This window comes from Neofelis nebulosa, chromosome 6, assembly GCF_028018385.1.
Source record: "Neofelis nebulosa isolate mNeoNeb1 chromosome 6, mNeoNeb1.pri, whole genome shotgun sequence".
NCBI lineage: Eukaryota > Metazoa > Chordata > Mammalia > Carnivora > Felidae > Neofelis > Neofelis nebulosa.
The window spans coordinates 106,331,333-106,349,368 of record NC_080787.1 but is presented as its reverse complement, the minus strand read 5'-3'; the positions used below and the strand labels follow the sequence as shown (position 1 = coordinate 106,349,368).

The 18,036-nt window shown below is 34.3% G+C and overlaps 1 protein-coding gene across 2 annotated transcripts in view; it reads left to right on the top strand.

Moving 5' to 3' along the window:
- HDAC2 (histone deacetylase 2) overlaps window positions 1-15,566 on the top strand; it is a 29,482-nt gene extending 13,916 nt beyond the window's left edge. For both annotated transcript variants that reach the window (XM_058735021.1, XM_058735022.1), the window contains exons 6-14: window positions 2,234-2,375; window positions 5,317-5,409; window positions 5,610-5,718; window positions 8,864-9,004; window positions 9,254-9,362; window positions 9,978-10,108; window positions 10,572-10,727; window positions 14,229-14,286; window positions 15,192-15,566. In XM_058735021.1, the coding sequence (XP_058591004.1) occupies window positions 2,234-2,375; window positions 5,317-5,409; window positions 5,610-5,718; window positions 8,864-9,004; window positions 9,254-9,362; window positions 9,978-10,108; window positions 10,572-10,727; window positions 14,229-14,286; window positions 15,192-15,222 (970 nt within the window). In that variant the 3' untranslated portion in view covers window positions 15,223-15,566. The remainder of the gene's footprint in view (window positions 1-2,233; window positions 2,376-5,316; window positions 5,410-5,609; window positions 5,719-8,863; window positions 9,005-9,253; window positions 9,363-9,977; window positions 10,109-10,571; window positions 10,728-14,228; window positions 14,287-15,191) is intronic.
- Window positions 15,567-18,036: the final 2,470 nt, after the last annotated feature.

The window sequence follows — 18,036 nt, the reverse complement described above, 5'->3', positions numbered from 1 at the left end:
TTTCTTATGTAAAAAGTTTAAAACAATATGAATCTATGGCTTTAAAAAACATATCAAGTAGGTTAAAAGTAGTTATGGTGAGTCTTCTATGGATTTTTTATAAACCATTGTAGAAATGCAGGACATTTTCCCATTCCTTGGATTAGTGAGAATGAGAAATGCCTATGTATATCTAAAACTCCCATTAAATATCCTTTTAAAAAATACTAGAAATAGTGTAGTGATTTAGATTTGGGTTATAGTTTCAACTAATGAGAAATGACATGACCCTGAAGTTCATGTTCTAACATTTTGTAAGTTTTAACTCTTGAAGGCAAAAATATGAAACGTTGTGTTAAAGGAAATTTGTTTTTTGAATGAGTTTGTGTAGTTTTACGTGCAGTGGGGCTTTGTTCTCTACTAATGGATAAAATTATCTCTAAATTACTAGAACAGTTTTAAAGTTACCCTTGATGGCAGTTTGAGAGCGGTATCTATAGAGGAGGTACTTAAGAATTTGGAAATTTATAAAGTTTTGTTTTTTTTTAACCATTATCGGTTGTAACATGTCTTAGATTCCACTTGAGATTGTAGTGAATTAGTTTTTTCTCAGTACTGAAAATGTTGTCTATAGTTGATTCCATGCATACGGTTCATAGAAGCTGATTTTTCAGTCATGTAAAATTTGGAATTGACTCCTCATATAAACAACTAAAATGTTTCAGTGAGCTCATTGAGAGCCAGGGAAAACCATTTGAAATTATTTGCCTTGGTTTTTAATTTACTATTGATGTTGGTTCTTGTGTCTTCATCTCTTGAGTAATAGTTCTTGCCCACATGCTTATATTCTTTTTTTTTTTTTAATTTTTTTTTTTTTTTTTTTACATTTATTTATTTTTGAGACAGAGAGAGACAGAGCATGAACGGGGAAGGGTCAGAGAGAGAGGGAGACACAGAATCTGAAACAGGCTCCAGGCTCTGAGCGGTTAGCACAGAGCCTGACACGGGGCTCGAACTCACTGACTGCGAGATCATGACCTGAGCCGAAGTCGGACACTTAACCGACTGAGCCACCCAGGCGCCCCCCACATGCTTATATTCTTAAACAAGTTTAACTTAATTTGTCTAGACATATTTCTTTAACTGATGTGATCATTTAATTAGTCGACAGTTGATAAGCCACTTATGAACCACTTAGAAACTTGCTTTGCTCACAGCTTTATTATTTTTGTGAAGAGATTCTGCTATGATGAGACATTCTACTTTTATTTCATAACTTTGCTGAATGGTGCTTTCCTGTGAGTTGAGACTATTCCTAAGAGTGCTTAGTTTGATAAGGTCAGTTTACATTATTTTCTTTTAACATAGCTGTGGTATCATCATGTAATAAATACCGTGCTGCCCTTAAACTCAATAACAGAACAATCCTCACGTTATAGTGCCATAAAAGGATGACATTCAAAGTTCACCTTCCTTTTCTCTTGTTTTGACCTGGGTGCGTGCTAGTAATAAGATGTCACATCATGATGATACACATGGCTCTTAAAATGCATTCAAGTTATAACTGTATCGCTGCAATTTGCAGTGCTCCAATCAGCACTGTGAAGTGACGAGAGTACCGAATGTGGTTTCTGTCACAACTGCTCTGTTCTGCAGTTGAAGCACAAAAGAAGCCGTAGACAATATGTAAACAAATAAACGTGGCCATGTTTCAGTAACACTTTATTTATGGACATTGAAATTTGAATTTCACTTAATTGTCACATATCCTGAACTGTTCCTGTTTTAATTTTATTTTTCAGCCATTTAAAAATGTAAAAATTATTCTTACATTAAAGCTTTAAAAAAGATCCCATTGGCCAAATTTGGACTATGAACCATAGATTGCTAACCACTGTTGTATAACCCTGAAAACGTACTAGAGAGATGTTTTAAAGTAACAGTTCTAAGTATGGTATAATCTTCAGTTGTTAATATATAGGAACATGTGCTATGTTTTTAAAACCTGTAGAATAGGACAGATTTCACAGAGAGTAAATACATTTTCTTACCTAGATTGGGGCTAAAGAGAAGATTTAAGGATCTAAGGCTCAAACTTGTAATTTCAGGTGTATGAATGGTCTCTTAAGCTGGAAGTAAAGTAAGAAAAGGGATTAAACATTCTGGAATGCAAGAGCTCAAAAATAGGTTTTCTGAATCCATGTGGTTCTTCCCCATCTTAAAACCCTTTGAAAACATACGGCTTTGTTTTCAGGTATCATCAAAGAGTCTTATATATTGATATTGATATCCATCATGGTGATGGTGTCGAAGAAGCTTTTTATACCACAGATCGTGTAATGACTGTATCATTCCATAAGTATGGGGAATACTTTCCCGGAACAGGAGATTTGCGGGTAAGACTGAATTCGGTCTGAATAAATAATTACGAGATAAATATTAGGAAAACTGAGGAAGCTAATAATTATATATCTAAACTAATACTCTTCTTGAGTCATTAATTTGAAATTTGTGTGCAGAATAGAGTCATTTTTTATATGTTATCTAACATATGCTAGAATTCACTTTCGTTGACTATACAAAAATTCTGAGAGGACTTCCTTTGGCTCGGTCACTTTCTTTGATTGAATAATTGTTTTTGAACATCCCTGAAGCACTAAGCAGTCTTCTTGATTGATGTTCATTTGAATCTTCAAAACCTACTTGATAGTAGTCAACATTGTCTTTGATTGTAAAGACTGGTGGAAGAAAATAAGAAAACAATAAAATCTTTTTTAGATTCTTACACTGTTCTTTTTATGGTTAGTCTTGATTTAATAGGTTTAATTTTAATCTCTTTTTCCTTTGGGGAAAGAATACCATAGCTTATCCTGCCTGCTTGTTAAATTAAATGCAACTATTTCTTTTATATTTCTGTTATCTTCTTCCATTTGGTGGTCTTTAATGAATGTAAAAACCAGTGGTCAAATCTTGTTTCTACAAAGTTCCTGAAGTTTTTTTTTTTTTTTCTTTTTCTACACTAGTTTTTCTTGAACCAAACTATATGCATGTTGAAATTTATTAAAAAATTTAAATAGCTGTTTTTAATTCAGCCTGGATTATATAGGAAGTTTATCTTAGCATGGCATTCAACATTAGTTCTAAATTATTTTATTAAGATTATTTTTCATATCTGTGGTATGGAGTTTATTTTAGCAACCATGTTTTTCAAATATGTGAGTTTTCTTTATTTGACCACAAGGTGGTGCTCTTTCAGTAAGAGTTGTGATGGTGAAATCTTATAAATAGGTAGAGCGTCAGTGGTTTATTTCTGTTTAAATTATGTGGCTTTTAAAATTGAAAATTTACATTTTCACTTTCTTGCCTGTTAGCTCGTTCAGTGTCTTTCTTCACTTGGTCTTAACTTACATACTAGTGATTCTCAGAGTATGACCCTTAAACTGGCAGTATCAGTGTCTCCTGGGAACATATTGTCAGGCCTCAGAAATTCAGATTCTGTGCTGCACTGCTCTAAATCACTAGAATTCCTTTGCCTACAACCATTGCACTAGAAATTCAGCAAAAGCCTTCCTAAGTTTAAGTTTAAAAAAATTAAAGTCTCTTTTCAGTATGGTCCTAATTAATCTCAGAAATGGCAAAAGTCAGTCTGTGTTTTAATTTCTGACAGTATTCTTATGATTGAAGTTGGTGGAAAATATTGGAGAATGAATGTTTTTAAAAGATTTCAGTATGACTTTGAATATCTTCTACTCACTTAAGATTTTGCACACACTATATGAAATAGCCTCATAATATTTTTTCCCTTTGGTTATTATAAAAGGTATCCCCAAAATTTTGCAAGGAACTCAAGATCAATCATACATGTTGTTATATTTGGAGTTTCATAAAACTTGTGTGTATCTTTAGATGTTAATTTGATGAACATTCCTTTTCCTTCGTGACAATTTATTCTAAATTAGAAAAGAAGGATACTTTGAGCGTTGATCATTGTTCAGAATTGTATGCATTTATTAGATCAGGAGCATAAGTAGAAGAAAAAGGGGTATGATACAGTAGTAGTTGAGGAATTAGAAATGGAAGGGATATAGCCCGGTGCTACAAGGGGAGCAGCTCTGAGTTGCCAGCCTTTGGCTGGAGTGAGAAGTGCTGACGAACTTTCTCTATTCTGAAATCTCGGTGTCAAGATATATTCCAGGAATTTGGTTTTTAATGAAGGAGTTTAGGAATTCACAGTGCTTTTAGTTTATCCACATCTGTATGGTTTGCATTTAGTTACATATAAACATTTAGAGTTCTTAAGAAAAACTTGGTTGGGAGGAGATGTGTAATCCCACTACTTGTCTTCGTTGGAAGTTGGCTCATAATAACTCTAATACTGAAGGATAAACTATGCTTTTTTAAAATGAATCAAGCTCAGATTATTATATGAGAGATCAGGGGAGAATTTACACACAAGTGTTAGTAATCCTAAGGATTCAAGTATATTGTATCATAATTTAAAACACCTGATTATCAGTAACCCCTAATCCTTTGGTGTGGCAGGTAAAGAAGTATTTTGTAGCAATTTTTTATACTGTACTGTTTCTTCAAGGAACATATATGTGTGCACATGCAGAGGTACATTTACACTCACGCATCTATGCGTGAAATGAGTATTTCCAATACTTATTTATACAAATAAGTATATGTTGTGTGTGTGTGTGTGTGTGTGTGTATCCTAAGTGTGTCTACATTGCTGAACCCAGCTCTCTGTTTCTTTTGCTTCATTTGGAAGGTATTAATGCCTAGAGTGGTATTTATTCAACAAGTAGAAACATTTACTTCAAGTGCAATTAAAGAGCAGATTTTGGTGCTTTAGTCTGCAGTTGTCAAGACATCAGGACAGTCAGGGCTTATCTTTCATCATAAATAAACTTACACCAGATTATGAGCCACAAGGAGGATTCTGCATTATAGAGACAATTGTTCTACAGGGTTTTTCTGCCCAGAATATTTATTTTCTGTAGCTTTATTCATAATGTTGTCTTACATATTCTGTTGATGATTATTTCTTGGTCTCCTGTAATATTGCCTTTAATTGTTTATGTTCAATTTCTGTTCTCCCAAGATAACCATTTCAGATTAATTGGAACTCATTCTTTTCAGCCTAATAATGCAATCCATTAATATTGGAATATGTACTTCTTCTGTATTATTTCCTTTCTTAACCTAAAAGCTGAATTCAGAATTGGATATTGTTACCTGTTTTTACAATCTTGCAGAAAAATATTTTAATAAACATGTCAAATATTTTCACTATGAAATACTCCCTAAGAGCTGTTTAATTATATATTTTAGGATATTGGTGCTGGAAAAGGCAAATACTATGCTGTCAATTTTCCAATGAGAGATGGTATAGATGATGAGTCCTATGGGCAGATTTTTAAGCCTGTAAGTATTACTATTTCAAAATCAAAATGGAGAGGCACCTTGCTGGCACAGTTAGGGCCTGTAACTCTTGGTCTTGGAGTTAAGAGTTCGAGCCCCATGATGGGTATAAAGATACTTAATAAAATCTTTAAAAAAAACATAAAATCAAAATGGAATTTAAAAAGTATTTTTAGAGATAATAACTTTGGTTATCTTCATAGATTATCTCGAAAGTGATGGAAATGTATCAACCTAGTGCTGTGGTGCTACAGTGTGGTGCTGACTCACTATCTGGTGATAGGCTTGGTTGCTTCAATTTGACAGTCAAAGGTAAGCAATTTAATGGATGATAGTCCCAGGAGAATTTTTTTTTCTTCCAAGAACTTCCCATACTAGTTTTCATTACAATTTTTACACAGAGTTACATGCTCTGTAATTTTCATGGGTTTTGTTGAATGTATGTATGCATTAACTATAATTAATCTTGTTTCGGTAAATTAGGTTTTCTTTTGTTGATACATTCATCAGTGAATACTTCTATAAAGTTTCTTGCAGTCTCAACCAAAGCAGCCATTTTCAGTGTTTTTGGTTCCTCTCTTTGGTGTTTATCTTTTATTTTTTCTTTTAAGTTTATGTGTATTTTGAGAGAGAAAGAGAGGGCACACGTGTGTGTGTGCACAGGGGGGATGCAAGGAGTGAGGGAGAGGGAGGACCCCAAGCAGGCTCTGTGCCCCCAACACAGAGCCCGAGGGGGCTCCATCCCATGAACAAGATCGTGCCCTGAGCCGAAGTCAAGAGTCAAGATGCTCAACCGACTGAGCCACCCAGGCAGCCCTGGTTTTTATCTTTCTAGAAATATAACATGCAAATTTTGTTACTTTCTATTTTAGCTTTGCGTATTCACTTCCTATCATGGAAGAAGAGGGATTTAGCTCTTTTTCACCACTTTGTCCCCAACACATGCACACACCCCTCCAGTGTCTTCATTTTTACAATTTAAATCTGGGTATGTATACTAGAATTTTGGTTGTGGCATTCAGTGTTTACAGTGTCATTAACGTTAAAGCACTTTTCAGTTACCAGATTTTTCTTTTTTGCATAACTTGTTTTTCTTGCCCAGTTTTTCAATTACTTAGCTTTCTCTTTACTCATTATTAAACTGCCAGTGTCTAAATAGCTTCAGATGTTCAGATGCATCAAATATTCCATCATTTTTACCTTCTTGAAGAATAGCCTTCTGATCTGTTACTGTTTGGTTGAGTATCCCCTATAGATATGGTAGAACAAAGAGCTCTTTGCTTCTCTTGTGTGCTTCCCCTCCCCTATGGCTCTTTCCTCGGTCTTCCTCCTCACTTTTGTCTCATTTGGGTGGCGCACATTCTCAAGTAGCTTTCTGAGAAATGAGAAAAGATGTGGGAGATTAGTACTACACCAGAAATTTAAATTTGATCAAGTGTTGAAATTAACTTGTGATAGAAGTCCAGACCAAAGTAAAAGATCACCATCATGGAATTAACTCTAGAGTTTAAGAATAAATCTGAAACTTTATTTAATAAGGTCTTAAAATTTGTTATATGGGGATCAATAATGATGACTATTGTCCATGATTTTGTAGTTGTTTTCCTTTTGAACTTTTAGGTAACAAATGGATGCTTTGAATTCCTTCGTAAGATGTGAAGAATTCTCAATAGAGCTTTTCCAGAATTACTGTTGGCTTAAATGGAATTAAATAACTAAATCCAGATATTAAAGGCTATTTTACTTAATGTTACGATTGCTTCTATACCAGTTAGCTTTAGAATTATGGTATAATCTATTTTGCTTTTATTAGGTTGAACCATACAAACTTGATTGCCCTTTTTCTTGGTAGGTCAGCAGTGGCCAAATAATAGTTTCATATGTTGGACTTAATGTGTTGATAACCATATGTTGGCCTCAAAATGGACATGTTCTTTTAAAAATGATCTACCTAATATTAGTACAAAATGGGTATTAACAGACCATTTTCCTGTCTTAGCTGTTTGAAAATGCTTTAATGCCTTCATACTGAAAAGTAATAGCATTCATAATCATAAACTATAGTGTTTTATTCTTACATTAATGTACATTTCAGCCAACTGTTACAATTTCCCTGGTATAAAGCATAAGGATATTTGCAATCCCAAATCTTAAACTTGATTCTAAGCTTTCTGCACTGCCAACTTCAATTTGTATTTCTTAAGTCTATTAGTCACCTCTTGTCCATCTCCTTTCTGCCCTCCTTTATGTTGTTACTATTGTGATCTCTGCCATTCATTTTTATCTGTTACAAGAAACACTCATTTTTCTAGTAGTGATAATAGAAATTGGGTTATGAATCATATGGTGCAACTATTGAAGAATACTTAATTAGAAATGCTCACAATATACAATTACATGAAAAAACTAATTAAACCTTATTAACTCAGAATTTGTAGGGAAATGTTTAAGGGGCACCTGGTGGTTCAGTTGGTTAAGCATCCATCTGACTCTTGTTTTCAGCTCAGGTCATGATCTCACGGTTCATGGGATCAAGCCCGATGTCAGGTTCTGTACTAACAGTATGGAGCCTACTGAGGACTTTTCTCCCTCTCTATCTGCCCCTCACCCACTTACACATGCACTCTCTTTCTCCCTCCCCCCAATAAAGTAAACTTTAAAAAAATAAATACTTCAAATACTATCTTTGAATGATGGTGTTTTAGATAGGTTTTCCTTTGCACTGTTTTGATTTTTCCTGATAATCTCCAGTAAGCATGGTTTTCTTTCACAATTGAAGGGTTTTTTTCTTTAAAGATGGATTTGTATACCTAAGTAATATATCAAGAAATTACTGGTAATTAACTTATAATTGATTATTGAACTGGTACATGTATCCAAAGAAATACTTTGTTTTTATATTGGGTTTACTTTTTCCTCAAATTTCTACACACAGAAGTTTGTTGAAGTATTTCTTATACTAATAGATACTAATTTTATAATCTTAGATAAGTTAAAAAAATTATCCATAGTATTGCTACCTGAAGATAACCCACAGTTAAACTTTGTTACATAGCTTTCCATAATTTGTATGAGTCTAGAGGGAAAATTTAGATTATGTTTCATTGTAACCTTTCCCCCCACCCCGCATAACCTCACAAGAACATAGAATCTTCATATCACAGAACTTTTTCATATGTTAATAAAAAATATTCATATTTTAATCTTAGTTGTATATTTGACTTTTCTATCAGGGATACTTGCTAAAGTAGCCAGTGTTTTAAAAATCATTGTGTGAAAGGCATATGATTGAAAAGTAAATTTTAGACTAGAGATTTCTTGAAATTTTTACATGTTTTTTAAATACTTAGAAAAGCCATTTTGGTTGAGTAAAACTTTGCATTTATTATCTTTTTAAAACTTTTCAAACTGCTAAAATATTTAGATTTGTATGTTACTCAGATCTTCTTTGTCTTAGGTCACGCTAAATGTGTAGAAGTTGTAAAAACTTTCAATTTACCGTTACTGATGCTTGGGGGAGGTGGATACACAATTCGTAATGTTGCTCGATGTTGGACATACGAGACTGCAGTTGCCCTTGATTGTGAGATTCCCAATGGTAAGTATTCTTATTATGATATCTTTATTGGTTGGAACTGTTTATATATATACAGATGGATGGATGGATGGATGATTAGAGTAGATTCCAAAACCATGTAAATAGAATAGTCACTTAATAAATTCCCTTTGTGTTCACTTTTAAATATTTTCTTGGGGAACATTTCACAACTTGAATCTGGATTTTGTGCATGGATTTGTGCGAAAACTGAACTTTTAATATGCCACTTTATTTCATTGTTTTTAATAGAATTGCCATATAATGATTACTTTGAGTATTTTGGCCCGGACTTCAAACTGCATATTAGTCCTTCAAACATGACAAACCAGAATACTCCCGAATATATGGAAAAGATAAAGTAAGAAATCATTGAATTGGTTTGATAAACATTTCATCTTTCGCTTTATATATCAGATACTTCCTTTGTCTTATTCAAAAGCATTGAAACCTTAAGATTACTGATTTTTTTTTTCCTGAGATAATGAAAATGTATGGACCTCATAGCTCAAAAATATTTCCATTTTCTATTAAATATTTTTAAATCGCAAAGGTTCTCTAAATTGTATACTTCCTTGCCTTACATGAAAGTGAAATTTTCATTTTTGAAAACATTTTGATAAAGCTTTATTTCTAAGAACAAAGTGTTTAGAGGGTTATTGTAGTACACTGGCCTGAGTTTGTGTCCTCTTTCTTTGCCACACATTAGTTTTGTGACATGTGGCAGGTTCATTTGCCTTGAAGGCTTGTATTTTCTCACTAGTGAAATGTGGGGTGCAAGAGTACCTACATTATAAATTTTGAGGATTGAATGGGTTAATGACAGTCTGAGGTATCAGTGCTTTTATGTGTTACTAATTTAACTCACAGGTTAAGTCAGATAAAGATGAAATTTTTGCTTAATGTTTCCTGTTACATTTAAGAGGAACTTGAAAGAAAATGAATTTTGTCTAATACATTTGTACGTGTAATTTAGACAGCGCTTATTTGAAAATTTACGCATGTTACCTCATGCACCTGGCGTCCAGATGCAAGCTATTCCAGAAGATGCTGTTCATGAAGACAGCGGAGATGAAGATGGAGAAGATCCAGACAAGAGAATTTCTAGTAAGATAATGCCTTGATGTGTATTCTGTTACATTTTTCTGATTTGTTAAAAACATCACTACAAACTGAAGGTTTAATGGCCTGAGAACTTCACTTTGGGTCGTGTTTCCTGAGCACACCATTATTACTGGCCTTTTTTTCCATTGCTCATCTTCCATAGTTTTACTTTCATATGCCTTAAAGCCTGATTTGAGTGTCAACCTTTTCAGTTCATGTGACTGTACATAGGTGGTCAAATTTAATTATGTATATTTGGGAATTAATTAGTAATACCAATTGTCCAAAGTAGAATGGATTGAATAACATTAAGCACTTTCTGTTTGACTTTCCAGCTTCTCATTCTATTTATTATTGATTGCTAGAGCAATAGCATAATAGTATGCTCTTGTGGTGTAGACATTCTAACGTACTTGGTATTAATGATATTTTTAATGTTGTCTATCTAAAACCTTTGTATAATTAGTTCGAGCATCTGACAAACGGATAGCTTGTGATGAAGAATTCTCAGACTCTGAGGATGAAGGAGAAGGAGGGCGTAGAAATGTGGCTGATCATAAGAAAGGAGCAAAGAAAGCTAGAATTGAAGAAGACAAGAAGGAAACAGAGGACAAAAAAGCAGGTCAGGTTTATTTTTTGGTAAAGGTGTTTTAATTCTAAATTTTAAAAATGAGCTTCAAAAAAAAAAAATAAAAATAAAAATGAGCTTCACTGCAGTTTTTATGAGATCCTGAAGGCCATTACACAAGTAAGTATTAGAAGGGGTTGTGTGCTAGGTAGATGACTTTTTTTTCCCAATGTAAATGGTGCTTAGCTCTAAAATCTTTTATTTAAGGCTCTGCTGATGTTACTGATCACATTTGCTCTATAATGTAGAAAACCTTATTACCTACTGTCTCTTGCTGACATAGGCATAAAATAGCAAACATTACACTATGATGATACAGACTGGGTGAGAAGACCAAGTGGTTATAGGTCCATTTGTAGTCTGTGGGCAGAACTGAAATTCTAAGATAATCTTTAATTACCTAAAGTTTACTTGATGGGAATTAAACACAAAAGAAGAGTCATATTATCTTCAGACCAGTTTTTCACCATTGTGAAAAAGCTAGGAGAATAGACTTTGCTCAGAAGTTGTTGAATGAAAACATAAAAACTTTGAGGAAAGAGAAGGGATTTGGAAGCTGGGTTGGGGAGGAGGTATAATACTTCAATGCTTTAACTTTAAAAATGCTGTGTTAGTAGCTTGTCTTTTGACAAAATGATGCTCTAAGTGGTGAATTCTAGTACCAGAATTGGTTATCTTTTATCTGATTTCCCAGAGCACTTACACATACCTTGGTCATTTTGTTTAACACATTGTATTATAGTGCCTCGTTATAGGATTTTATGTATCTCCTTGCTAGATTGGGCTGCCGGAGGCTAGGGAACACCAGATCTTAAATATCTGTACTCTCAACACTTGGTGCATTTCTTGATTGGATACCTGATGCCTGTATACAAGTAATGGTGATGAGCATGAGTTTAGCTGGCTGTTAATTTTAACCCTGTAGCATGCGGAAAACTGATAGAGATACTGGGCCAACATCCTTTTCCTTTTATCTATTATATCGAAGTTACATGAATAAGCTGGCTATCGTGTTCTTTTTTCTTTTTTACTAGAGAGGTTAGGATTCCACAGCATATCTGACACTTTTAGTTCTGTTCTTTTACTCATGATTCACTCCTCTGTAGGCTACCATTCTCTACCATTTTATAATTTTAACTTTGCAATGTATCACAATGATGGCTCCAGTCTGCTCTTATGTACTGATTGACATCCAGAAATTCCATCTATTTTTGAGGTAAGGAGGACTTTGCTTTAGCTGTAAGATTGTTCTAGTATTTTTCATTTCTCTCACTGTTATATATTCTTGTCATTTTTGAAGTTTCTTCTCATTTTAAAATCTTTATCTTTTTTGTGCTTTTGTTTGTTTGTTTTCCAAACGGGAAAACACATTTACTAGGGTGCTGCTTGTCTTTAATTGCCTTTTTAGCTAAAAAGAGAGTACCTTTTGCTCTGGCTTAGTAGCCTGGTAGTGGATTAATCTCTTAGTATTTAGCTCCTCAAAACTTTTGTTGCTGATAATGATAACTTAAAAAAAAAATTCTTTTGTGGTGGGGCTCTTCTTGTAAGACCTTCCAATTGTTAAAATCCCTTGTCCTACACATAAAGAAATATTACCATAGAAAACATTTTTAAAAATCTATAATCAAAACCTCTAAAGTGGGGGCCATTTCTTTTTCCTCCTCCCTTTCCCAGTTCCATTTTAGCAATTTGAATTATTAAGTTTACATATCCAAAATTAAGCCAGAAGTTGAAAGAAATGTCATCCTTATTGTCACACACATGTTTGTATTGTAAGGCAGACCAGTTTCCTGAAATGTGTATGTAGAATGCTTAGTGATGATGTGTATAATCGCTGTATCTTTATTATTAGGTCATTATATCACAACTTTGGCTCATATGCTTCTTTAAAGAAGAAATTCACATTTAGGCTAATTTGTTTTAGTAATCTTGAGTTTGTAGTGGTAATGTTACTATTTTATTGATTTTTATTAAAATGGTAGAGTTTCAGTACTTAAACAGTGAGAGTTAAAGTGAATAAGCAGTAAGATTTAGCCTCTGTTGTGTCTTGGGTTTATCTTACCTGATTCTCTCTTCTCAGAATACTTCAGTCCCAGTGGTCTTTCATTTCTTCCTTCTAAACCTGCTAATTCCATCTTGCCTCAAAGTCCTTTTAAGGTTTCCCTCCGTTCAAGATACTTCATCCCTTTTCCCACCCAAAAGCTATTCATTCTTAAGACATCTCTCTCTCTCTCTCTCTTTTTTTTTTTTTATCTATACAAGGTTATTTATTATGAAATTATTAATAAAGCAAAATACTTGGAAAAAAGCAAATATTGATTAACATAGGACCAGTTAAATGGATTATGGTACATAAGCATGAGGAAGATCTGGGGTGCCTGGGTGGCTCAGTCGGTTAAGCGTCCAACTCTTGATTTCGGCTCAGGTCATGATCCCATGGTTCGAACCCCACATTAGGCTCTGTGCTGACAGCATGGAGCCTACATGGGATTCTCCCTCTCTCTTTCTCTCTGCCCCTCCCCTGCTCATGTGCTCTTTCTCTCTCTCCCTCAAAATAAATAAGTAAATTTAATGGAAAAAAAAGAAAAAAGAATGAGGAAGATCTGTATGTACTGCTATATAATGGGATGGTTCTCTATTCTTTTTTTAAAGATTTTCTTTTCTTTCATTTTATTTTATTGTATGAATATAATTTATTATCAAATTGGCTTACATACAACACCCAGAGCTCATCCCAACAAGTGCAACTATTTTTCCCCCTTCCCTTCCCCCAGGGTCTTCTGTTAAGTTATTCAAGATCCACATATGAGTGAAAACATATGATATCTGTCCTTCTCTGACTTATTTCACTCAGCATAATGCCTTTTAGTTCCATCCACGTTGCTGCATATGACAGGATTTCATTCTTTCTCATTGCCAAGTGCCACATCTTCTTTAATTCTGAGGGCATCTCTTCAAAGGTCACTTCTTTGTGGTAGTTTTTCCCAACCTCCCTCAGTGCTGCTGTGCTCATGTCTGTAGGCTGAACTTCTCCACAGTGCATATCTCAGCTGTAATACTGTGGTGCAAGGAAAACAACTTCAGAGGGCAGGGTCTATGTGACATTAACTCCTTGAACCTCTCTCATTTAGCACAGCACCTAACAAAGCTTGTATGGTTATTGAATTCATGAATAGTAAAACTGTATAGGACAGCTTTTTTTTTAATTTTTTTAAATATTTGTTTATTTTGGGGGAGAGCCCAAGTGAGGGAGGGGAAGAGAGAGGAGACAGAGGATCCGAAGTTGGCTCTGCACGGACAGTCTTGACTGCAGCAAGCCCGATGTGGGATCTCAAACTGTGAGACATGACCTGAGCCAAAGTTGAACACTAAAACAGCTGAGCCACCCAGGTTCCCCTAAGACAGCTTTTTATATTTTAAGAAAGGTATATTTTAAAAGGTATACATTTTATATTTTAAAGTAAGTTTTAATCTCTTCCCAATTTTTGTTTTTAGATGTTAAGGAAGAAGATAAATCCAAGGACAGTAGTGGTGAAAAAACAGATACCAAAGGGTAAATTGTGTTTTTTATCTAATAATTTCTATATACTATAAAAATAATAAATACATTTACTTTAGGTGTGTTATGTGTGTATTCTTTTGAGAAGTGCTGGACCGAACTTGACTGAGAGCATCAGTAAGTTGAATGAGGTGTTCTAAATTTTACTCTGTATTGGTGGTGCACAAGATAATATATGCCGTCTTAACTATCAGTGTATGTGTTATCTGTTTCTTTTTTACTTATGTAGCTTGCCTTAAAAAATGCTGAAGACTAGTAATGTTGTGTAACTGAATGTTAAATCAGTTTGTATTGTACGTAATGTATCTGAGACCTTTTGCTATTAACTTTATGTGATCTTTTCATGGTGCTCTTATTTCTGTATACATGATTACTTTTTGTGTGTGTGTGGTGTTGGCAGATGGGTAAATTTAAAAATTTTTTTAATGTTTATTTATTTTTGAGAGAGACCAAGAGACAGAGAGCAAGCTGGGGAGGGGCAGAGAGAGGAAGACACAGAATCTGAAGCAGGCTCCAGGCTCTGAGCTGTCAGCACAGAGCCCAACACGGGGCTTGAACTCCACGAACCGTGAGATCATGACCTGAGAAGTCGGACACTTAACCGACTGAGCCACCCAGGCATCCCGAGATGGGTAAATTAAACACTGGGCTGGTATAACATGATTCATAATTTAGTTATGTTTGGCAAAATCATAATTGAGGTGTTTATCATCAGAAAGCATACATTTGACCACATGTAATTTTGTGCTAGCCTTTATAGGATAACTTGAATAGATTGTAAAATCACTGGAAAGATTAAGGTAGTCAGTACTCTAAAAATTGACTCAAGGCATCATCAGTGTGTGTTTCTTGGCATGACCCTCCAGAACTTTAATATTTTATGTTGCCTCTTTTAACAGAGCCAAATCAGAACAGCTCAGCAACCCTTGAATTTGAGTGTCTCACCAATTTCAGAAACCATAAAAGAGTGAGAAAATATCGGGAAGAAAAATTTTTTCTTTTTGAAGACTTCTGGCTTCATTTTATACTACTTTGGCATGGACTGTATTTATTTTCAAAATGGCTTTTTTTGTTTTTGTTTTTCTTGGCAAGTTTTATTGTGAGTTTTCTAATTATGAAGCAAAATTTCTTTCTCCACCATGCTTTATGTGATAGTATTTAAAATTGATGTGAGTTATTATGTTAAAAAACTGATCTATTAAAGAAGTAATTGGCCTTTCTGAGCTGATTTTTCCATCTTTTGTAATTATCTTTATTAAAAAATTGTACTTGGATTGCCTTTTGTCTGTTTCTTACATGAAATCTTTTTTCAGAGGCAAATAACATGACTTTCTGTACAATTAGAATACACTAGAGGAACTGATAACAGCTTCAAGGACATCCATTTACTATTCAAGAAAGTATTTTGCAGTAAATATTTATTAATGCGCTAGGGATTCTACCATCTTGTTTTTTATACTTTGGCCAGTCAGTGTCAGTGAAGATTGACATCTTATTATAATAATTTAATCTCTGAATTAATATAAGCTATGCGACTAAGATCCAGGAATTATATTTGAGCTGAACCAAAGATTCCCAAAAATTGGAAAAAATGAAAATTCTGAATTGGAAGAAAACCATAATCAGAGAAGGAAACTGTCTTCCATACTAGCAATATGTGACTTTGTTGCCAACCCCCACTATGTACCAAGTAGACAAGGAATTGTATGGTTGTGTCTGACCAGAATTTTCCTGTATTCATATTAAGTCTGTCTAAAATAAAACCTATTTAGACAAAACCTGGTCTAAGCTGCATTTACGTAACATCCAGGTTCCACTCTTACACCTAAGTTTCCAAACCAAGGAAATAAACATTTAAAGAATTAGTTCATCTTTCAGTTTATAGAGTATATTCATTTTAATGCTTCGGGTATGCAACTGAACATAATGGTGGAAGAATGCCCGCAGCACCGCTTACATTCTGGTGGTAGGAGGCAGACATGTGGGCAGTTTGTACTTGAGGATGTGCAAGAGAAAATACATTTTAGGAACCTGTCAAAACCAGTGAAATCACCTTGCCAGGCCTAACATGATGGTTTTGAGATGAAAGTCCTAAAATTCTAGAAGATAGATAAAACATGTTTGTTTCTGTGTAAGCCCCTGCTTTCAGATGTTCACAGGAACACCTGGATTTAGGTAATGAGCAGCCATGCACCCATTCAGGTTTAACATGTTTTTTCACTTTTGCCATATTTGCTTCAAGTGTTTTTTTTTTTTTTCCCTTTAAGTAGATTCTATACAGTTTGAAGACTTTATACACTTTGCCATGTAATTCCCCTTTTCCCACTCTTTAGAGGTAACCACTAGTCTGAAGTTCATGCATATTTTACCCATATTTTTACTCTTGCAAATCTGTCAGCATCTAAGCCTGTATGACATTAGATATTAAAGAACTCAGTCCTTCATTAAAGGAGTAAGGAAATGTGTTTGTGTTCTGTAACTTGGTTCTTTTTATATTGTGATTTACCCCTGTTGCAAGTGTAGTTCATTTTATGTATAATTGAAGCTTCAAGAGAGTTATGAAACAAATTCAGCCCAGGTCACTTGGTACAACATCCAAACGACAGAACTACTGAAAGAACGAAGACCCTGTTTACAATTGAAAATTTCTAGAGATAAAAGTGCAGAGAAACCACGGTTCTGGTCTTATAGTGAGAAAGATCAATGTAACAGGATGTCAAGATCAATAATATGCATTTGGAGATTAATACTGGATAAAAATACTTGAGATGGTGAGGGAAAAGAGAGTTAACTGCTTTGGTGGGATAATGGATAGTCAAATGGAAGAAGTTTTACGCCTTCCACCAGAAAAATTTAAGTTGGAAAGGGGAAATGAAGCCCATAAGTACTAGAAACTTTAAGAAGAAAATAATTGGAGTAGAGATCTTTCTGACTCCAAACCGTAGAAGAAACAATTGATACATTCGACTAAGGGCGGAAAAAAAATTGCAGGCTAATAAAACTAAGTTGAGGAAAAGACATGGCAGGGGGAGTTTGTAGAACCACAACTTGTCAACGTTCAAAAGGCTAACATCTAAAGCTAGTGGAGAAAGACTAAAGTGCATGAAGGATGTGAAGTTAACTGGGAAAGAAATACACATAGTTGTTAAATATGAAAAGGTCCTGAACCACTTTGAAATGCATGTTAAGATTTTTTGGCCTGATTTTTTTAAACCTATCATAAATTTGAAAAGTGTTGGCAAGAGTTTGAGGAAATTGTCATATTGTAGTAGGGTGTGTGAGTCACTATAACCTTGAGCTTAATTTAACAAAATTACAAATAATCTAATTCAAAATTCCACTTTTGGAAAATTTAACATACTTGATGTGCAGATGACTTTCAGAGATCATTATGCAACAGAGTTTGAAAAAAAGATTAAAAATGACTTCATGTTCAGTAGAGGCAGAGTTGAATGATTGTTATGAAAGAATATGGCCATAGCAAATATGGAATATGGAAATACGGAATATGGAAAAACCTTCAAGGGCTACCATTAAGGGGGAAAAGGCAGATGTGGATCACATGACATACTACTCTGTGTGTTAAGAAAATATCTAGGAAAGGTGATAATGAAATGGAGCATTGGAGCATCGGCTGCTTCCATGGGGATTTGAAGGTTGGACCATTACACAAAAATTGTAATTAAAAAATGCAAGAAGATAATTTCCAGTCGAAGGGATAGGAATTTTGCACAGCGTTACAGC